Source organism: Trachypithecus francoisi, unplaced genomic scaffold, assembly GCF_009764315.1.
Source record: "Trachypithecus francoisi isolate TF-2019V2 unplaced genomic scaffold, Tfra_2.0 Lachesis_group5, whole genome shotgun sequence".
Classification (NCBI taxonomy): domain Eukaryota; kingdom Metazoa; phylum Chordata; class Mammalia; order Primates; family Cercopithecidae; genus Trachypithecus; species Trachypithecus francoisi.
In genome coordinates, this window is record NW_022681470.1 from 5,313,023 (window position 1) to 5,333,268 (window position 20,246).

At 37.0% G+C, this 20,246-nt stretch overlaps 1 protein-coding gene across 10 annotated transcripts in view; it reads left to right on the forward strand.

The window, feature by feature from the left end:
- Positions 1-20,246, forward strand: part of CEP170 (centrosomal protein 170) — a 136,974-nt gene that overhangs the window by 50,610 nt on the left and 66,118 nt on the right. For all 10 annotated transcript variants that reach the window (XM_033199691.1, XM_033199693.1, XM_033199690.1 and 7 more), the window contains exons 5-8: positions 8,236-8,294; positions 8,391-8,553; positions 9,891-10,025; positions 18,078-18,554. In XM_033199691.1, coding sequence (XP_033055582.1) covers positions 8,236-8,294; positions 8,391-8,553; positions 9,891-10,025; positions 18,078-18,554 — 834 coding nt within the window. The remainder of the gene's footprint in view (positions 1-8,235; positions 8,295-8,390; positions 8,554-9,890; positions 10,026-18,077; positions 18,555-20,246) is intronic.

The window sequence follows — 20,246 nt, forward strand, 5'->3', positions numbered from 1 at the left end:
ACTTCTAGCACTATATGTACCACTGTTTGGTGGGCTGTCCAGACAATGGCTGCTGAAATGATCAAGGGGAAGTTAAACGTAAGCAAAAATTAAGAACTTTCATTAAGAGAAGTTAAGATTTTTCCTTATCTATGTGGTTGATATCCATAACAAAACATGAACATGTTAATATTTTTCAAATTTCAAAAATAGAGGACATTTCTCAAAGCTTAAAAGAACTAAATTTTGGCCGGGCGCGGTGGCTCAAGCCTGTAATCCCAGCACTTTGGGAGGCCGAGACGGGCGGATCACGAGGTCAGGAGATCGAGACCATCCTGGCTAACACGGTGAAACCCCGTCTCTACTAAAATATACAAAAAACTAGCCGGGCGAGGTGGCAGGCGCCTGTAGTCCCAGCTACTCGGGAGGCTGAGGCAGGAGAATGGCGTAAACCCGGGAAGCGGAGCTTGCAGTGAGCTGAGATCCGGCCACTGCACTCCAGCCTGGGTGACAGAGCAAGACTCTGTCTCAAAAAAAAAAAAAAAAAAAGAAAAAGAACTAAATTTTAAAAATTAATGGAAATGAGCTTTTTTGGATGAAAGAACGAAGTGATAGAGAAGTTTAAATCAGTTGTTTGAAAACTATGTTTTTAAAGAACAGGGTCTTCTACAAGTTAGAAAGATAGTCATCTCCTAAAATAAAATGATACATTTTTCTGAAGGTATAGGCAGAATTAAACAAGTATATAAAATTTTCTCCTTAGAAGGTTTCCTGCTCTTAACTTTCTTTTAAACTCTTATTGTCTCCTAGGACCTACCTTACTAATACTCTGTGGACTCTAATTTAGCATAATTGTATGTTTTATTATCAATTATTGTTAAATGAGGGAAAATATCCATATTTTTAATGAAAAGGAAACAGTTTTGGGTATCTCAAGAATTTCTAGGGGTAGCCTTATTACATATTTTTTAAAATCACATGTATAAAACATATCAATTTTGAAAAATATGTTTTTCTGATCTTTCCTTGTATAAAATAATTGTATTCAAGTATTCTTATCTGACATGATTTTTGAAAGACATGTTTACAGTGATATCTGACACTTCATATTTTAGGTCATACTCCTTGGAATAACTAATGCTGTTTAAAATTTTGCTGTTTTTAATCTTGTCATTAAAATAAAAGAGTGGGAGGAACCGTGTCTAAGAACACATTACTAGTGTTCAGGGGAGTGTCCACAGTCCTACTTTTAGATAAACATTTCTTGAATAAATTGACTTAAGTCAATACAGGGGGATGGCTTACAATAGCAGTCATAGTCTTATATAAAGAAGTGGGGAAATAACCTATCAAATTATGATTTTTAATAAATAAGAATTCAAACTTTTTATAGCTTACTGATATCATGTTATTGTACCTAAGTTTGTCATTTTTTTTAGATTAGCAAGTTAAAAATAGCTACATAGATCTGCACCACTAAAAAGATGGTAGCTTTGGAGGGAAAAGCTGGGGCTAGAGCAGTCTCCAGATCTCACAGTTAACACCAGAGTTCCCGGATGAATTAATGACCCAAACAAGAGGCTTCTTGAGGTCTTCTTTGTTTCCACACACACAAACCTTTTTGGAAGGTAAAATGTTTGAACCTTAGAAGGATGACTCCTCTCAAGCTCTCCATGACCTGAAGCGTGTCTAGGTTGAAAGAGGATACCTTAGATGGGCCCTGGGAAATTGCCTTTGGGCACTCCCAGGAGGTAAACCTGAAGCACCCGAAAACCCTCACAACAGGCTGAAATCACTTGTGTTTTCCATGGAAAAAACGGTAATGATTGTCAATTACCCTGTCTTGTGCCAGTTTTCAAAGGGAATTTTTCCAGTTTTTGCCCATTCAGTATGATATTAGCTGTGGGTTTGTCATAAATAGCTCTTATTATTTTGAGGTATGTTCCATCAATACCGAATTTATTGAGCGTTTTTAGCATGAAGGGCTGTTGAATTTTGTCAAAAGCCTTTTCTGCATCTATTGAGATAATCATGTGGTTCTTGTCTTTGGTTCTGTTTATATGCTGGATTACGTCTATTGATTTGCGAATGTTGAACCAGCCTTGCATCCCAGGGATGAAGCCCACTTGATCATGGTGGATAAGCTTTTTGATGTGCCGCTGAATCCGGTTTGCCAGTATTTTATTGAGGATTTTTGCATCAATGTTCATCAGGGATATTGGTCTAAAATTCTCTTTTTTTGTTGTGTCTCTGCCAGGCTTTGGTATCAGGATGATGTTGGCCTCATAAAAAGAGTTAGGGAGGATTCCCTCTTTTTCTATTGATTGGAATAGTTTCAGAAGGAATGGTACCAGCTCCTCCTTGTACCTCTGGTAGAATTCAGCTGTGAATCCATCTGGTCCTGGACTTTTTTTGGTTGGTAGGCTATTAATTATTGCCTCAATTTCAGAGCCTGCTGTTGGTCTATTCAGGGATTCAACTTCTTCCTGGTTTAGTCTTGGAAGAGTGTAAGTGTCCAGGAAATTATCCATTTCTTCTAGATTTTCTAGTTGATTTGCGTAGAGGTGTTTATAGTATTCTCTGATGGTAGTTTGTATTTCTGTGGTGTCGGTGGTGATATCCCCTTTATCATTTTTTATTGCGTCTATTTGATTCCTCTCTCTTTTCTTCTTTATTAGTCTTGCTAGTGGTCTGTCAATTTTGTTGATCTTTTCAAAAAACCAACTCCTGGATTCATTGATTTTTTGGAGGGTTTTTTGTGTCTCTATCTCCTTCAGTTCTGCTCTGATCTTAGTTATTTCTTGCCTTCTGCTAGCTTTTGAATGTTTGCTCTTGCCTCTCTAGTTCTTTTAATTGTGATGTTAGAGTGTCAATTTTAGATCTTTCCTGCTTTCTCTTGTGGGCATTTAGTGCTATAAATTTCCCTCTACACACTGCTTTAAATGTGTCCCAGAGATTCTGGTATGTTGTATCTTTGTTCTCATTGGTTTCAAAGAACATCTTTATTTCTGCCTTCATTTCGTTATGTACCCAGTAGTCATTCAGGAGCAGGTTTTTCAGTTTCCATGTGGTTGAGCGGTTTTGATTTGAGTTTCCTAGTCCTGAGTTCTAGTTTGATTGCACTGTGGTCTGAGAGACAGTTTGTTATAATTTCTGTTCTTTTACATTTGCTGAGGAGTGCTTTACTTCCAATTATGTGGTCAATTTTGGAATAAGTGTGATGTGGTGCTGAGAAGAATGTATATTCTGTTGATTTGGGGTGGAGAGTTCTATAGATGTCTATTAGGTCCGCTTGGTGCAGAGATGAGTTCAATTCCTGGATATCCTTGTTAACTTTCTGTCTCGTTGATCTGTCTAATGTTGACAGTGGAGTGTTGAAGTCGCCCATTATTATTGTATGGGAGTCTAAGTCTCTTTGTAAGTCTCTAAGGACTTGTTTTATGAATCTGGGTGCTCCTGTATTGGGTGCATATATATTTAGGAGAGTTAGCTCTTCCTGTTGAATTGATCCCTTTACCATTATGTAATGGCCTTCTTTGTCTCTTTTGATCTTTGATGGTTTAAAGTCTGTTTTATCAGAGACTAGGATTGCAACCCCTGCTTTTTTTTGTTCTCCATTTGCTTGGTAGATCTTCCTCCATCCCTTTATTTTGAGCCTATGTATGTCTCTGCATGTGAGATGGGTCTCCTGAATACAGCAGACTGATGGGTCTTGACTCTTTATCCAGTTTGCCAGTCTGTGTCTTTTAATTGGAGCATTTAGTCCATTGACATTTAAGGTTAATATTGTTATGTGTGAACTTGATCCTGCCATTATGATATTAACTGGTTATTTTGCTCATTAGTTGATGCAGTTTCTTCCTAGCCTCGATGGTCTTTACATTTTGGCATGTTTTTGCAATGGCTGGTACCGGTTGTTCCTTTACATGTTTAGGGCTTCCTTCAGGGTCTCTTGTAAGGCAGGCCTGGTAGTGACAAAATCTCTAAGCATTTGTTTATCTGTAAAGGATTTTATTTCTCCTTCACTTATGAAAGTTAGTTTGGCTGGATATGAAATTCTGGGTTGAAAATTCTTTTCTTTAAGAATGTTGAATATTGGCCCCCACTGTCTTCTGGCTTGTAGAGTTTCTGCCGAGAGATCTGCTGTTAGTCTGATGGGTTTCCCTTTGTGGGTAACCCGACCTTTCTCTCTGGCTGCCCTTAAGATTCTTTCCTTCATTTCAACTTTGGTGAATCTGGCAGTTATGTGTCTTGGAGTTGCTCTTCTGGAGGAGTATCTTTGTGGCGTTCTCTGTATTTCCTGAATTTGAATGTTGGCCTGCCCTACTAGGTTGGGGAAGTTCTCCTGGATGATATCCTGAAGAGTGTTTTCCAACTTGGTTCCATTTTCCCCCTCACTTTCAGGCACCCCAATCAGACGTAGATTTGGTCTTTTTTTTTTTTTTTTTTTTTTTTTTTTTTGTTGTTGTTGTTGAGACGGAGTCTCGCTCTGTCGCCCAGGCTGGAGTGCAGTGGCCGGATCTCAGCTCACTGCAAGCTCCGCCTCCCGGTTTACGCCATTCTCCTGCCTCAGCCTCCCGAGAAGCTGGGACTACAGGCGCCCGCCACCTCGCCCGGCTAGTTTTTTGTATTTTTAGTAGAGACGGGGTTTCACTGTGTTCGCAAGGATGGTCTCGATCTCCTGACCTCGTGATCCGCCCGTCTCGGCCTCCCAAAGTGCTGGGATTACAGGCTTGAGCCACCGCGCCCGGCCAGATTTGGTCTTTTTACATAATCCCATACTTCTTGCAGGCTTTGTTCATTTCCTTTTCTTCTTTTTTCTTTTGGTTTCTCTTCTCGCTTCATTTCATTCATTTGATCCTCAGTCGCTGATACTCTTTTTCTTCCAGTTGATCGAGTCGGTTACTGAAGCTTGTGCATTTGTCATGTATTTCTCGTGTCATGGTTTTCATCTCTGTCATTTCGTTTATGACCTTCTCTGCATTAATTAGTCTGGCTGTCAATTCTTCCACTTTTTTTTCAAGATTTTTAGTTTCTTTGCGCTGGGTACGTAATTCCTCCTTTAGCTCTGAGAAGTTTGATGGACTGAAGCCTTCTTCTCTCATCTCGTCAAAGTCATTCTCTGACCAGCTTTGATCTGTTGCTGGCGATGGGCTGCGCTCCTTTGCAGGGGGAGATGCGCTCTTATTTTTTTAATATCCAGCTTTTCTGCCCTGCTTTTTCCTATCTTTGTGGTTTTATCTGCCTCTGGTCTTTGATGATGGTGACATACTGATGGGGTTTTGGTATAGGTGTCCTTCCTGTTTGATAGTTTTCCTTCTAACAGTCAGGACCCTCAGCTATAGGTCTGTTGGAGATTGCTTGAGGTCCACTCCAGACCCTGTTTGCCTGGGTATCAGCAGCAGAGGTTGCAGAAGATAGAATATTGCTGAACAGCGAGTGTACCTGTCTGATTCTTACTTTGGAAGCTTCCTCTCAGGGGTGTACTCCACCCTGTGAGGTGTGGGGTGTCAGACTGCCCCTAGTGGGGGATGTCTCCCAGTTAGGCTACTCAGGGGCCAGGGACCCACTTGAGCAGGCAGTCTGTCCCTTCTCAGATCTCAGCCTCCATGTTGGGAGATCCACTGCTCTCTTCAAAGCTGTCAGACAGAGTCGTTTGCGTCTGCAGAGGTTCCTACTTCTTTTGTTGTTGTTGTTGTTAACTGTGCCCTGTCCCCAGAGGTGGAGTCTACAGAGACAGGCAGGTTTCCTTGAGCTGCTGTGAGCTCCACCCAGTTCGAGCTTCCCAGCGGCTTTGTTTACCTACTTAAGCCTCAGCAATGGTGGGCGCCCCTCCCCTAGCCTCGCTGCTGCCTTGCGGTTAGATCTTAGCAATGAGGGAGGCTCCGTGGGCGTGGGACCCTCCCAGCCAGGTCTGGGATATATTCTCCTGGTGTTCCCGTTTGCTTAAAGCGCAGTATTGGGGTGGGAGTCACCTGATTTTCCAGGTGTTGTGTGTCTCAGTTCCCCTGGCTAGGAAAAGGGATTCCCTTCCCCCTTGCGCTTCCCAGGTGAGGCGATGCCTCGCCCTGCTTCAGCTCTCGCTGGTCGGGCTGCAGCAGCTGACCAGCACCGATTGTCCGGCACTCCCTAGTGAGATGACCCCAGTACCTCAGTTGAAAATGCAGAAATCACCGGTCTTCTGTGTCGCTCGCGCTGGGAGCTGGAGACTGGAGCTGTTCCTATTCGGCCATCTTGCTCCGCCCCCGGTTTTTTCTTATAATAGCTTAATCACATTTTTTGTCTTTTTTTTTTTTTTTTTTTTGAGAGGGAGTCTCGCTCTGTCCTGGCCCAGGCTGGAGCACAGTGGCCGGATCTCAGCTCACTGCAAGCTCCACCTCTCTGGTTTACGCCATTCTCCTGCCTCAGCCTCCTGAGTAGCTGGGACTACAGATGCCTGCCACCTCGCCCAGCTAGTTTTTTTTGTATTTTTTAGTAGAGGCGGGGTTTCACTGTGTTAGCCAGGATGGTCTCGATCTCTTAACCTCGTGATCCACTCGTCTCGGCCTCCCAAAGTGCTGGGATTACAGGCTTGAGCCACCACGCCCGGCCTACATTTTTTGTCTTTTAAAAGAAATTTCAATAGCTTTAGGGGTACAAGTGAGGTTTTGGATACATGGATGAATTGTACAGTGGTGAAGTCTGTGATTTTAGTGCACCTGCCACCTGAGTAGTATATATTGTACCTCAACAGGTAGTTTTTCATCCCTCATCCCCCTTCCGACTTCCCCACTTCTGATTATCCAATGTCCATTATACCACTCTATATGCCTTTGTGTACCCATAGCTTAGGTCCCACTTGGAAGTGAGGACATGTGGTATTTGGGTTTTTGATTCCTGAGTTACTTTACTTAGAATAATAGCCTTCAGTTCCATACAAGTTGCTGCAAAAGACACTATTTCATTCTTTTTTATGGCTGAGTAGTATTCCATGGTATATATATACCACATTTTCTTAATCCACTTATCAGTTGGTGGGCATTTAGATTGATTCCATATGTTTGCAATTTAGACATTATCTTTTATTAAATATACTTAGTTATGAGATGTGTATTTCCAAATGTACCAGCAAATATATACCAGTGTATGAATGTGACAAAAAGGAAAATTTTAATATTTCAAGGCTATAGGAAAAAGCAATATAGATGAATAGGAGAGCCCTGGCCTGGGATTCGGTTGACTAGCCTCTTGTTTTGGTTTCTGTCTGTCCACTGCCCAAGTTCTTTATTTATGAAATGGAAGGATTAATGGAATTGAACAGAATATTTCCCAAAACTCTTTATATTTACAATTCTGAATTTTTATTATTTTAACAAGTAGAAACCTAGAGTGAATACTCACAAGTTTCCTACTTCCCTTATGCTTGGGAAGTCATCTTTTTCTCCCCAAGTAGTCATGATAGTTACAGCTTTCTACCCTTGAAGTCATAAGTGCTCTGAACTGGTAAAGAATAGAATTTAGTACATGGTTATAAAAGTCCTTTCATTACAGAGTTAAGTAATGGTGGGAAATGTGACCTCTACTCTTTAGTGAATAGATCTTTTTAATATACAGAGGCATTGTTCTTTTTGGCTTAATAATGAAGGCATTCATGATATCTAACACTTGGTTCTAATCTAATCTTGGTATAGAATCCATTGTTTGATAATGTAATATGACCTTGATTGCAGTTCATGGGGAACAGTCATGGCTGTGGTCGCTGTAAGGACCCTAATTATAGCATTTCTTTTGTACTTGCAAAGTGAACTATATTTTTATCAATGCTTATGAAGTTTGAGTAATCAAATTCTTTTAGGAATTGCTGTTGATTAATCATCGATGAGATATTTCCTTACATTTTTGTGATTAGCTATCAATATAATTTGATGCATGTTTTCTTATATATATGTTTTCATGTAATTTTCTTCATTGTAGTTATCTCATATTAGTGAAAATTGAAAACATCTCTGTGCTCTGATAAATTACCCAGTTGTTTGCTTCTTGAGGACCACCTTTACTTAAAATTAGAAAACTTGCTGGATCTTAAGGTTTTTAGTATTTTAAAATGAAAATGTTTATATTTGTGAGCATATTTTAAGATTTAACTATTCAGGGGAAATATAATAATTCTGCTGTAATTGCCTGTTGAAATAGAACAATTTCCAAATTATATTTGATGATCATTTTTAGCTCAATTACAAGAAATTTGAGGTTATATTCTTCCTTAGCCCCGTTTACATACAAATCTTTTCACTGTAGTACAGGGAGAAATGAGGGTCCCCGAAGAAGCTCTTAAGGTAACAGTTTTTACTTAACTTCTTTTGCAAATCTACTATTGACTATGGTTGATTTTACTTCTTGATGTTTCACTTCCATTTTTAAATGTTTTATAGCATGAGAAGTTTACCATTCAGCTTCAGTTGTCCCAAAAATCTTCAGAATCAGAATTATCCAAATCTGCAAGTGCCAAAAGCATAGATTCAAAGGGAGCAGACGCTGCTAGTGAAGTGCAGCACAAAGCTACTGAAGCACTGAAATCTGAGGAGAAAGCCATGGGTAAGCTGGCCTCCCTCTAAAGACCGTCTTTATACTTGATCTTGAAGACACTGCATGCTTTGTTCTCAGAAAGTTGGCCATGTCCATATAAAAATAATGTATAATAGTGATAATTTCAGAGTGTGTTTTAATGCTGCCAGTGCTTTCATTAGGAAACATTATAAAACACATAATTATATATGGCAGTTGTATATAGGTGCGCTTAGTATGTTTAAATGTTTAAGGGAAGTAAATATAGTCATCCTCCAGCATCCATGGGGGCTGGTTTCAGGACTCCCATGAATACCAGAATTCATGATACTGAAGTTCCTTATGTAACATGGCATAGTATTTGCACATAACTTATGCACGTCTCCTCCTGTACACTTTAAATCATCTCTAGATCACTTTAATACCTAATACAATACATGCACATCACTTCATTTGTGTAGTAGTACTTGGCATAAGGCAAATTTAAGTCTTGCATTTTGGAACTTAGTGGAATTTTTTCCCCCAAAGCATTTTTCATCTGCAGCTAATTGAACCCATGGATGCAGAATACCTACAGATTCAGAGGGTTCACTGTGTAGTTTAACTGTGTAGTTTACCTTACAATATTTTTATTATTTCATGTTTGTCTACATTTTCTTCTGCAGCATAACAACAAAAATGAATTAAAAGGAAATTTTTAAAAATCAAATGTAGCTGTATCATCATATAACAATTTATAATTCTCGGAATGTTATAAAATGCCTCACATAAATAATCCCATTCAAACAGAAACAAGTTTTTAAATGGATAGGCATTACTACATTTGCTCAAACCAAAATATGTTAGTTCTGTTAAGAACAGTTTGTGTGCCCTTGGGCTTGAAAAAAATTAGAAAATGGGTGCTCATACCAACATTTGCTTTAGCTTTGTCTTTTACATTTAACCTTAATGAGCCATTTCTGATCAGACTGGTTTTGTTCTTCCCTAGTTAATTATTGCCTAGTTTCAACAAACTTGTTCTTCTGAGGTCACTTTCTGTCTAAATTCAAGTAAAATGCCATTTGTTACAAGTGGTTCAGTTATATACCAAACAACTCATAACACTTGAAGAAAAAGCTACTGGGATATGTAGCACGTTGTTTGACTTAGATACCATCCCGTGGAAATAGTATTTATTTAGTTATGTCCAACATTGGATAAGATCTTATCACAAATACAAAGCTGTTCAGCATAGATTGCATTTTAGCTATCAAGACTGTACTTTGCTTTTTAGTGTAAGTAATCAACCAGGCAGTTCTAGCATTCTGCGAAAGCGTATTTTTTTCTGTTTCATCTGCTCTAGACAGATTTTTCCCACCTCTTTCCAGATATTTCTGCCATGCCCCGTGGTACTCCATTATATGGGCAACCGTCATGGTGGGGGGATGATGAGGTGGATGAAAAAAGAGCTTTCAAGACAAATGGCAAACCTGAAGAAAAAAATCATGAAGCCGGAATGTCAGGTAAAAAATCTCAATCACTGTGACATTAAATGGATATTTTGGGAAGCATCTGTAATCTAAGCAAACAGCTGTCTACCATGAAAAGAGATGCTCTAGTATTCTGTAATTTGATGTTTTTTAATTGATGAATGTTTTAATGGCCTTGTTATTTTAATGTAAAATTTAAAATGATGAGTGATTATAAGTATTAATTTTAATATCTTTATAAAGCACCTTTAAAATATTTTTTACAGTTGAAAGGAGATGTTAAGATTTGGAAAGCAGATTAATGATGTAACTAGGCATTTTAAGTATATAAAAATAATTATTAAAATATATCAATTAGACCAAAATAGTAGGCTCTAATTTTGTGTTTTATTAGATCCCCAGCATATAATCATATTTTTAAAATAAACTAGTTAATTTATTCTTTGAGATGGGATCGCACTGTGTTGCCCAGGCTAGTATTGAACTCCTGGACTGAAGCCATCTTCCCACCTCAGCCTCCCGAGGAGCTGAGATTATGGCACACACCATTTCATGTCCAGCTTAATCATATTTTTAAATGAGCGATTTCCACTTTGTTCAGAAATGTGATATGAAATTACAAATTCTTCAAAACCTCAGTGTGCTCGTTGTGATGAGAAATGGCAGCAACAGGATTAGTTGAGTATGGCAACCAGAATGAAAAAATAGTTCTCGGTCAGATTCTCAGAGTAATAGTCAAGTAACGTATTTTTGATATTTCTGATACTGTTAATGGAGTGGTTCAGTCCATCAACCAGAAAATCAAGACTTCCAGGAAATAAATGGAGGTGTCAGTTGCCACATAAGGACCTTGCAAAGACATGAGAACAGAAAGATGGAGCAGCCAGTTTTTGAGATAACAGCAGATAAGGATCCAGAACTGGAGGAGTTAAGTACAGGCATCTGGGCTCAGTATGGAAGATCAAGTCTGGCTCTGAAACAAGGATAAATTTCATGAGAACTCTTCTCAATTTTCTACTTTTCACCCTAATTCTACAAGATAAATAGGACATTTTTCTTAGCTGGAGAATAAGAACATTGGTTCTTTAGGTATGCTCTAATGGATACAAGTCTAAGAAAGCAAGCATTATCAACTTGATCTTACGGTGCCCAAGGCTGAATTTGTCAACTTTGCAAATAAATTCCCATCCCAGCTTTATTTGTTTCTGTCACCAGCAGTTTTCATCATGCCCATGCGCAGAAACAGTATTACTTTGCGCGCTTTCAGATGTAAATAACAAATGCTGCCTGAGACAAGCAGGAAAGAAATTTCCTGGCTCACATAACTCAACCCCATCAGGGTTGTTTACTTCAGCATCTCAGCAATGTCGTCATCAGCTAGCTAGCTTCTCTCTGCCCCTCAGTCTTGCTCTTCATAGTGGTTGCCGACTGAGGAGTTTACCCTCACTCTCATAGGCTGCCTGCCAGTAGCAGCAAGGGGTACATGCTACTTTGATCACATGCAACAGAAAAGCGAAAATGTTACTTCTAGAAGACCTTCCAGAATTGGGAAGAAGAACTTTGCCAAAAGTTCTGAACATCTCTCTCATCTCATTGACCTCTCACAGCTTCAGGAGAGGGTCACCTGCTTATTTCTGAACCAGTCCCTGGCAAGGCAAGTTAGATTATCTTTAAACCAGTCTTGCTCACCTTGAAGCTGTGTGTGGTGTTAGCTTTCCCCCAAGCCACATGATCTGTGTCGGGAAAGAGTGGATACCAGAGACTTTTGGAGTCCTTTGAGGAGGAAAGAACAGGGAAAGGATATTGAAAGAAAACCAAGGATGTCTGCTTTATTTGTAAATTTTGTGTGTTCCCTTCCCTTCACCTTGTTTGTATAATCCTTAGGTCTGTAGGTCTGTTGCTTTCCCCACACTGCCCCCCATCCTGAGACATGATTGGGCTACCAACCTCCTGGTTTCAACCCTCCTGCAGTTTATTTTGTATAATACCTTTAAACTGATCTTTATTTTCTTTGCTTAAGAAACTACAATGACTGTCTTTTGCCTGCCAAATAGATTTTAAACTAAGTTTTCTATGTCAAAGTTTTCTAATTTTGTCCCAATTTCCATGGTCGCTTTACCAGTTGTTTGAGTGTTTATATGTCCCATTACCAGTTGTTTGAGTGTTCTCTCCCAGTGCATCCCCCATAAATTATGCTAATTCCTGCCTGCTCTTTTCCCACAAACATAAATACACACATACATTAGATGATAAAGAGATACATTCTAAATGATGTCTGTATATTTATCATCAATACTTTACAGTTTCATTCAGTATGTTGTATGCATGCCTCCTCCCCACAACTAAACTATACATGTCTTATTCAGGTACCACATAATATACTATCATTGTGCCCTAGAGCCACCTATTACTGAGAGGGGGAAAGATTTACCAATTAGGTGATTAAGAAAACATAGCTGAATATAATTATCACCAAACTCTGAAAATCACTAATTTCTATCTTGCCATTAAAATTTTAGCCCTCCCCTGTCACACACAAAACAGCTTTTGAAATCTGAAGCACATAACTTCTAACATACAATGAAGTGTATATGTAATCTTTGTACAGAAGGCATACCCATGATTTACAGTAATAGCTAACACTGCAGTAGTATTTACTTTATCCAGACATTCTTCTAAGTGCTTTGTATGCATTTAATTATTTAATCATCACAGGAGTACTTAAAGGTGTAGTTACTGTGATTTTGTAGATAAAGAAACTAAGGCATACTGAAATTAATTTACTTGTCAGAGTCACCCAACTACAAATAATGGAGCTGGGATTTGAACTTAGATTGCCTGACTCCAGAGTCCATGCTCTTAAGCAGAAGAAGTTTTAATCTTTCAGCCATCATTACTCATGTAAACACAATCACTCTAAAAGCATATACTTCATAGGGTACAGATACTTAAACAAACACTCCAAAATCAAATAGCCATAAAAATTGCTCCCTCGGAGCTCAGCATAATAAAATAAATTTCAAATGTGAGGCATCCAGCAGTACTTTCATCTGTAAGAATGTAACTGAATTCTCAGCTTGTGTGCTCTTTCTGCTAGATGAACAAAAGCTGTCTCATAATCTTGGCATTCTTTTTGAGTAATAATTCAGTGATTTATGTCTTCTGTCAAATTCCTTAAAGTGCCCTGTCTGATTAGTAATAGCCTTAAGAGACTCTCACTTGCTTTCTTATGTTAGTATGAGGATATTACTGTTTCAGGTTTATCATTTGCAGCTTTTTAAAATATAGGATGAGGGAAATAGATTACTGTCTTGAAAGAATTTATGAAGCCAGCAGAAATTGTAGAATCGGATTTGAAATGTGTATCAAGTGTTCTTTAATTTGATCATTTTGAAATTAAGGTATTTTTAAAAATTTAAACATTCTTTTTTAAGTTTCAAATTGTGGAGTATACGTGATTAGTTTCATAATTTACCCTGTAAGCATACTCTTAGTGAAAGCAAAAAGTAATTTGCTTCCTAGTTATTAATTTTTAGAGTTACATTCCAGAAAGTATAATAGCGTGTTTGCTACCTAGTAATTTTTAATGTCCCTCTCTGTAGGTTCATATATATCCAGAAACTCCTGAAGACTTGCCATATAGTTTTAAAAGCCCTGGTTTAAGCACATATTTACTTTAGAGCAATTTTGTGCTCAGAAATGGTGTGACTATTTTTAATCGTATTAAGACAGAAAATTTGTCCTCAATTTATTTACAGCTATGCTTTTCTACTTCCTAACTTGGTCTCAACAATTGATTTAGGTTATAATTAAAGGCCTTTGACTGTTGCACACATTTTGAAATGGCATGTGCAACTGGGCATCGTAGAATTTTGGCTCTCTTATATTGATTTTTAATCCAGTGAAACTAAATTTGGAAATTTTCAAGTCGTGGCTCCTTTTAAGCAAAAGGAGCTTCTCAGGTCTTCTTAATTTGACATACTTGAACAGACTAGGTTGGATGGATGTCTTAAGCAGAATGAGCTGTTATAATTATAGTCCTTGTCATCTCAAATAAGTTTAATATTTCATTGAATTTAGTACAGAAGAATGAAAAGAACATTTATTCTGGATGAAGTATAAGTATCCCTTATAATACATTGTGTTAAGGTAGCACAGTCATAAAGTACCTTAAGAACATAAGCAGATTATCACCAATTGCTTTTCTGATGTAGATGTATGGAATTAATTACAGCATAGTCATTAAATAATTTTTTAAACGTAGTAATTGAGATTAATAATATAATATTAGTCTAAACAAGTGTTTACTATATTATTTAGTTTAATTTGGTATAACAAAATGAGTTTTGAAGATAGATGAATGTTAAATTTCTAAATTCCAGAATATGTTCTGTTAGTGTTCTGAGGGAGGAAAGGTGTTTTATTTTTCTGTGTTGATTAGAAGACTCCTCATAGTTTTTCTATTAGGTACTTCTCAAGGGTAGTTGGACCACACTTCATCTGTTTTTATCATCTTTAGAAATGAGTCCTTCCACATAATGAATTTTCCAGATAATTGAACTTTACTTTTACAGTTGATAGTTTTTTTTTAAAGTTTAATCATTTCCTAAGTTTCTATTAAATTCATTACCCATATTACCACCTTCTTAAGCAGAGAAGGTTCAGTATAATTTAAAACTTTTTCTTATGACTCAGAATCATCATTAATCATCAATATCAGTATCACTATTATTATTCATATCTATCAAGAGCAATATCAATATTGATATCAATAATCAATTATATTAGTAATATAATAATACTGACATTGCCTTACAGTAATGTCCTCAGGAGACTGTAGTATGTAAGACTGTTTGCCCTATGTACTGAATGGTACTGGACTACCATGTTTTTGGGGCCATTTGTCTGCTCTTGTTTTTCATCTTATCTCCACCACTTGGTGCAGTCTGTCTGTCCTTAATCCTCACTTTTGTACCCTGCCCAAGATTTGCTACATGTGATCTGAGTAAATAGTAAAAATCTCTCAGTGAAGATCTTAACTGTTAGTAAAGTTTATGAATACTTAAGGATAGACATTGTCATATCTGTCTTGGGTTTTTTAAAGTTAGATTTTGGTATTAGCTTTTTGTCTTCCTGATTCTCAGCTGTTTTTGAAAGTTAAGGGAGAAGCATTTATTTGCATACCTGCTTTGTTCTGGGTAACTTACATGATCTCACTTAATACTCATCTCACTAAATCTTCACAACAATCTTATGGGAAGATACTGTTTTCTCACTTTATGATGAGGAAAATGAGGATCACAGACTGATTAAAGATTTATCTGATTTCAGATCTTGTCTGGGCTTTGCACAAAACCAGGCTGCCTGGTTATGATCATCAGATCATAACATGCTGCCTTTCCACTCTGTTGTGTTACTTGACATGGTTAGGTACTTGATTTCCAGATGAATTAGTTATTAACTTGTATAAGTCTCAAGTTTCTAGCTTTGAGTAAATGCGAGTGGGAAGTAGTACTAACTTGGGAATGGTAACCTCCAAAACAGTGCAGTGCAGTTGTTGATCTCAGCTGTCTTAATGCATGAAACATGTTGAAACATGTCAATATTAGCATGTGAACTTTTTTTGCAAGGGAGGAAAATTGAGATAATATTCCTTTGAATCATGACCAACAAGTGGTTGATAAGTGCTATATCCCTGGCCAGCTTTTTTGTGTTACTTGCTTCATAGATGAGCCACATCAATTTTATTTGGCTCTCTGTGTAGTAGATCAGTTTGATTTGGCTCTCTGTGTAGTGGGTCAGTTTGACTTGGCTGTCTGTGTGGTGGTATTAGAAACTACCATCTTGACATTGTTCTGTCACCTGAAGGATGAGCAAAGCAAAAACAAACTATATGTATATATCTGTATGGGGGGAGGGAGAGAGGACAGGTTTATGAACAAGTTGTATTGTGTGGACTTGATCAAGTACAGTACATTGTACATAGTAAAAAGAAAAAAATCACTGTCGGAAAAAATAGAAAAATAACATTAATGAACTGTTAATATATGAGGAGTAGTTAATATTTTATTCTAATGGAAATTTTAACTAACATGACTTCAGAGTAAACACTCAAAAGTCCAGCTGAACATTTTATTTTTAAGAAAAAGATAAATTAACCCTTTCTTTAATCAAACTTTTTTAAAACTGTAGGTCATGCCATATAAATGTATGATTATTTCTCTGATAATGTAGAGTTTTTCCAATACTATTCTTTCGTGTTCAGTGATAGGAAAACTGAGTAGATTTTAAAAGGGATAATTTTTTACAGTGAAAATTATAATATATTCTTTCATATTACATGTTCTCCTTGTCTTCTGTTTAGATTTTTTTGACACCTTATTCTTATTATATTTATTGTGAAAATGGAGCTTGTTGTCTTCAGTACCCTACCCCACACATTTGATTACGAAAGGGATGTTACTATATCATTCTTCTGTAACCTAAACACAGTCAGGTTTTTTATTATTTCATCTTCAGACTGCTGTCAAGAAACCAATTATAGTACCTGACAGATTCCACTAAAATGTAATCTTTGGAAAGATGTTTCAAAAGATCAGATGCTTCACTTAATTAGAAAATGTTTGGAAACAACCTAGTCTCCCTGTATTGCCTTGTTTTCCTGATAAATTGTCTGTAAATGATTTTTCTATTAATCTGTTTAAAAGCAGAGTTTATTTTCGAGCTTTAGGGAATATATCTCATTTGAACTTGCTCTTCATCTTGATAATGGACATGCTTTGCTGCTTCAACAACAGGACAATATCGTCTTTAATTTTTTTTTTTTTTTTTGAGACGGAGTTTCGCTCTGTTGCCCAGGCTGGAGTGCAGTGGCCGGATCTCTGCTCACTGCAAGCTCTGCCTCCCGGGTTCCCGCCATTCTCCTGCATCAGCCTCCTGAGTAGCTGGGACTACAGGCGCCCACCACCTCGCCTGGCTAGTTTTTTGTATTTTTTTAGTAGAGACGGGTTTTCACCGTGTTAGCCAGGATGGTCTCGATCTCCTGACCTCGTGATCTGCCCGTCTCGGCCTCCCAAAGTGCTGGGATTACAGGCTTGAGCCTTCTTTTGCATTTGCACTACCTAATAACATGCCAAAAACATTTTAGTTGTCATTTTCATTTATTCATAAATGCATTTTATTCATAAATGCATCTGTTTTTGGACTGTTGTATTAGACTCTGAGGCGATAGAAGAGTAGTGATAGTGTTCCTGAGTTGCTTGCTCCTTCTGCCAACTAATGTTAATCTGAGGTTTACAATTCAGCCTTCCTCCAAGAATTTTTGACACTTTTGCATATTCTGCTGTAGAGAAAAGTAAACTGATTTTCTTCCAGAGTCATTGTCTGGAAACTGAATTTCCCATTTTAACCTTATTTCTTTCACACTGCTGCTTGGATTGCAAACCACATGTTTTAGTCTTTATAAAAAGTTTATATCTTCTTGCAAGGATGGCACTTCAGCAATATCTTTGTCATTCTGAAAGTAATGTTTCTGAATGTAGTGGTGAAGAATGGTAAGTGGAATCATTACTTCCAGAAGATCACTTACATATTTACTTCATGTTTGTATTCTCATTTGAGCACCTGTTCTCCTTTGGAGCACTACATGTGTTCATATATGTTTCAGATATCTCATCTTGGTGACTTGAGAAGGAAGTTCATGGTTTTTCTGTCACTTTTTATATATACATTGAACATGCATCTCCATCTACATTTTATTTTAATTCTTTTGGACCTTAATGAATTCTAGATCCAAGTTGGAAAAAATATGGACTTAGCCATTCAAGATCCATTTCTTACCTGCTTTGCTCTCATTTGCCATTGCTGCTGCTTATCTTGCATCCCCTGTTGGTAATCAAATAGCATGTTTATAATCAAGATTCTTTTTTCTCTATGACATTTGTTCTGTGATATAAATGCCATTGGTTTTCATCCAGACTGTGATCTGCCTTCTGGTTCTCATGGAGTAGTACACATGGCCATTACCAGACTCCTTCAAGTGCCAGCAACCAAATATTTTGAATTTTCTCTTATTTTTCTCATTAGGGTGCAGCATAGATGCCAAGCAAGTTGAGGAACAATCTGCAGCTGCAAATGAAGAAGTACTTTTTCCTTTCTGTAGGGAACCAAGTTATTTTGAAATCCCTACAAAAGAATTCCAGCAACCATCACAAATAACAGAAAGCACTATTCATGAAATCCCAACAAAAGACACACCAAGTTCCCATATAACAGGTGCAGGGCATGCTTCATTTACCATTGAATTTGATGACAGTACCCCAGGGAAGGTAACTATTAGAGACCATGTGACAAAGTTTACTTCTGATCAGCGCCACAAGTCCAAGAAGTCTTCTCCTGGAACTCAAGACTTGCCGGGGATTCAAACAGGAATGATGGCACCCGAAAACAAAGTCGCTGACTGGCTAGCACAAAACAACCCTCCTCAAATGCAATGGGAAAGAACAGAAGAGGATTCTAAAAGCATTAAAAGTGATGTTCCGGTGTACTTGAAAAGGTTGAAAGGTAAAGTGATTTGATCATTCAGAACTTCCTATTTTATGATAAAGAAAATCCAGTCTTCAGTTACTATATTACTAGTAGATACTTACATGGTAGAAAACATTCTGCTTTTTTCAAAGGTTATATTTAATTTTAAAACTCAACAGGAAGCCACACTACCCGTGTCCAACTTCCTCGCTCAAATTAGTCTTTCTTCATTTTCTTGACAAAACCAGATTGGTTTTATGAACTTATATTTATGCCGAAAAACATGTTTCTTTTTCTTCTAGAAATACAAACTTTATTAAGTTCACCAGTAGAATTCCCTAGCAGATGAGTTCCATCATTTTCTTGATTTAAGGAAAAGCTGTATTCAATTCTGTTCTCTATTATCATCAATACCTAGATTCTGAAAGACATTTTAAGTTGATATGAGCCAAATGTTCCACGTGTATAATACAGTCACATCATTGATAGGAGTGCTTCGAAGGATTCTCAGTGGTTACTCATAAAACAAAGATTTTTGGTTTAGAAATATTTGGTAGGATCTATTAATTAAGTTTAAATTTTTTTTAATATTAGGACTTTCTGAACATTAGTGTTGAATGTTCATTTTTGAAATAGTTATATATACTTTGTTTGTACAGAACTTAGCCAAAATTAGTAAAATTTGATGTTTGTACATTGATGTATCAGCTGATCAGTTTTTTCTCATTGGTTTTGCCAATTAAGTTTATTTTAGAATTAATTGAATATAGATTTATGTTACTCTGTCTTACTTTTATTTAATAAGCTATTTATAAGGAAGATGATTTAGAGCAAATTGTGGTTACATGTGTATCTGAGCATTCCGTTACTACATTAGGAATTTTTGTACTCCTAACATTTCATCTAGTACTCGAGCGTGGGATAGGTACTAATTTGAATAAGTAATGGGTGATTTCTCTGTCAGTGACAAGACTGGCCCTGATTTAATCTGTATCTTATGTCCTGGCATTCTGATCAAGTAATGAAGAAATAGTGTTTGTATACTTATTTCTGATTTGCTTCTAAGACATTTCAGGACAGTGAGATGATATGATTACCTAATTATTTGTTGGAGCCTATTACAATATTTAATTATAGTTATCAGCAGTTACCTGGCATATGTGTTTTTGAGACATGACTGTGACCTTTTACTTCTAGACAATACATAATTGAGACATTTTATTTATATTTATATAGGTTAACAGTCACAAATAAATAGGATGTTTATATGAAATGAATAAATAATATTGATATCCTAGTACAGTATAAGAGGTGGCTGAACCTTGAGAATTTAGAAATAAGACTTTTAAAAACCACTCTTAATAAACAAAAACTGAGGTAAAATATCCTTTTAAAAGATAATCATTTTAAAAATATCTTTATTAAACCCATTTATATTGTAACTTATTTTAGTCATTATAACTTTTTTCTTTATTGGCTATTATTTTTAAGCCATTATTTTAAAACATTCTCTCCTCACAAGACCCATTTGTGGGCCTCATTCCAAATAGAAGGATTAATGTCCACATGTATACTGTATCTGTATTTTAATGATTAGATATTTTAAGCCCTTACTAGAAATTAGGTAATCATATTACTGTTGTCCTTCAAAGTTGATTTATAGGTAGACATATATTCCAGTATGGTGGCAGTGTGAGAACTCTTCTTTTAGATTTGCCTTCAGACCAT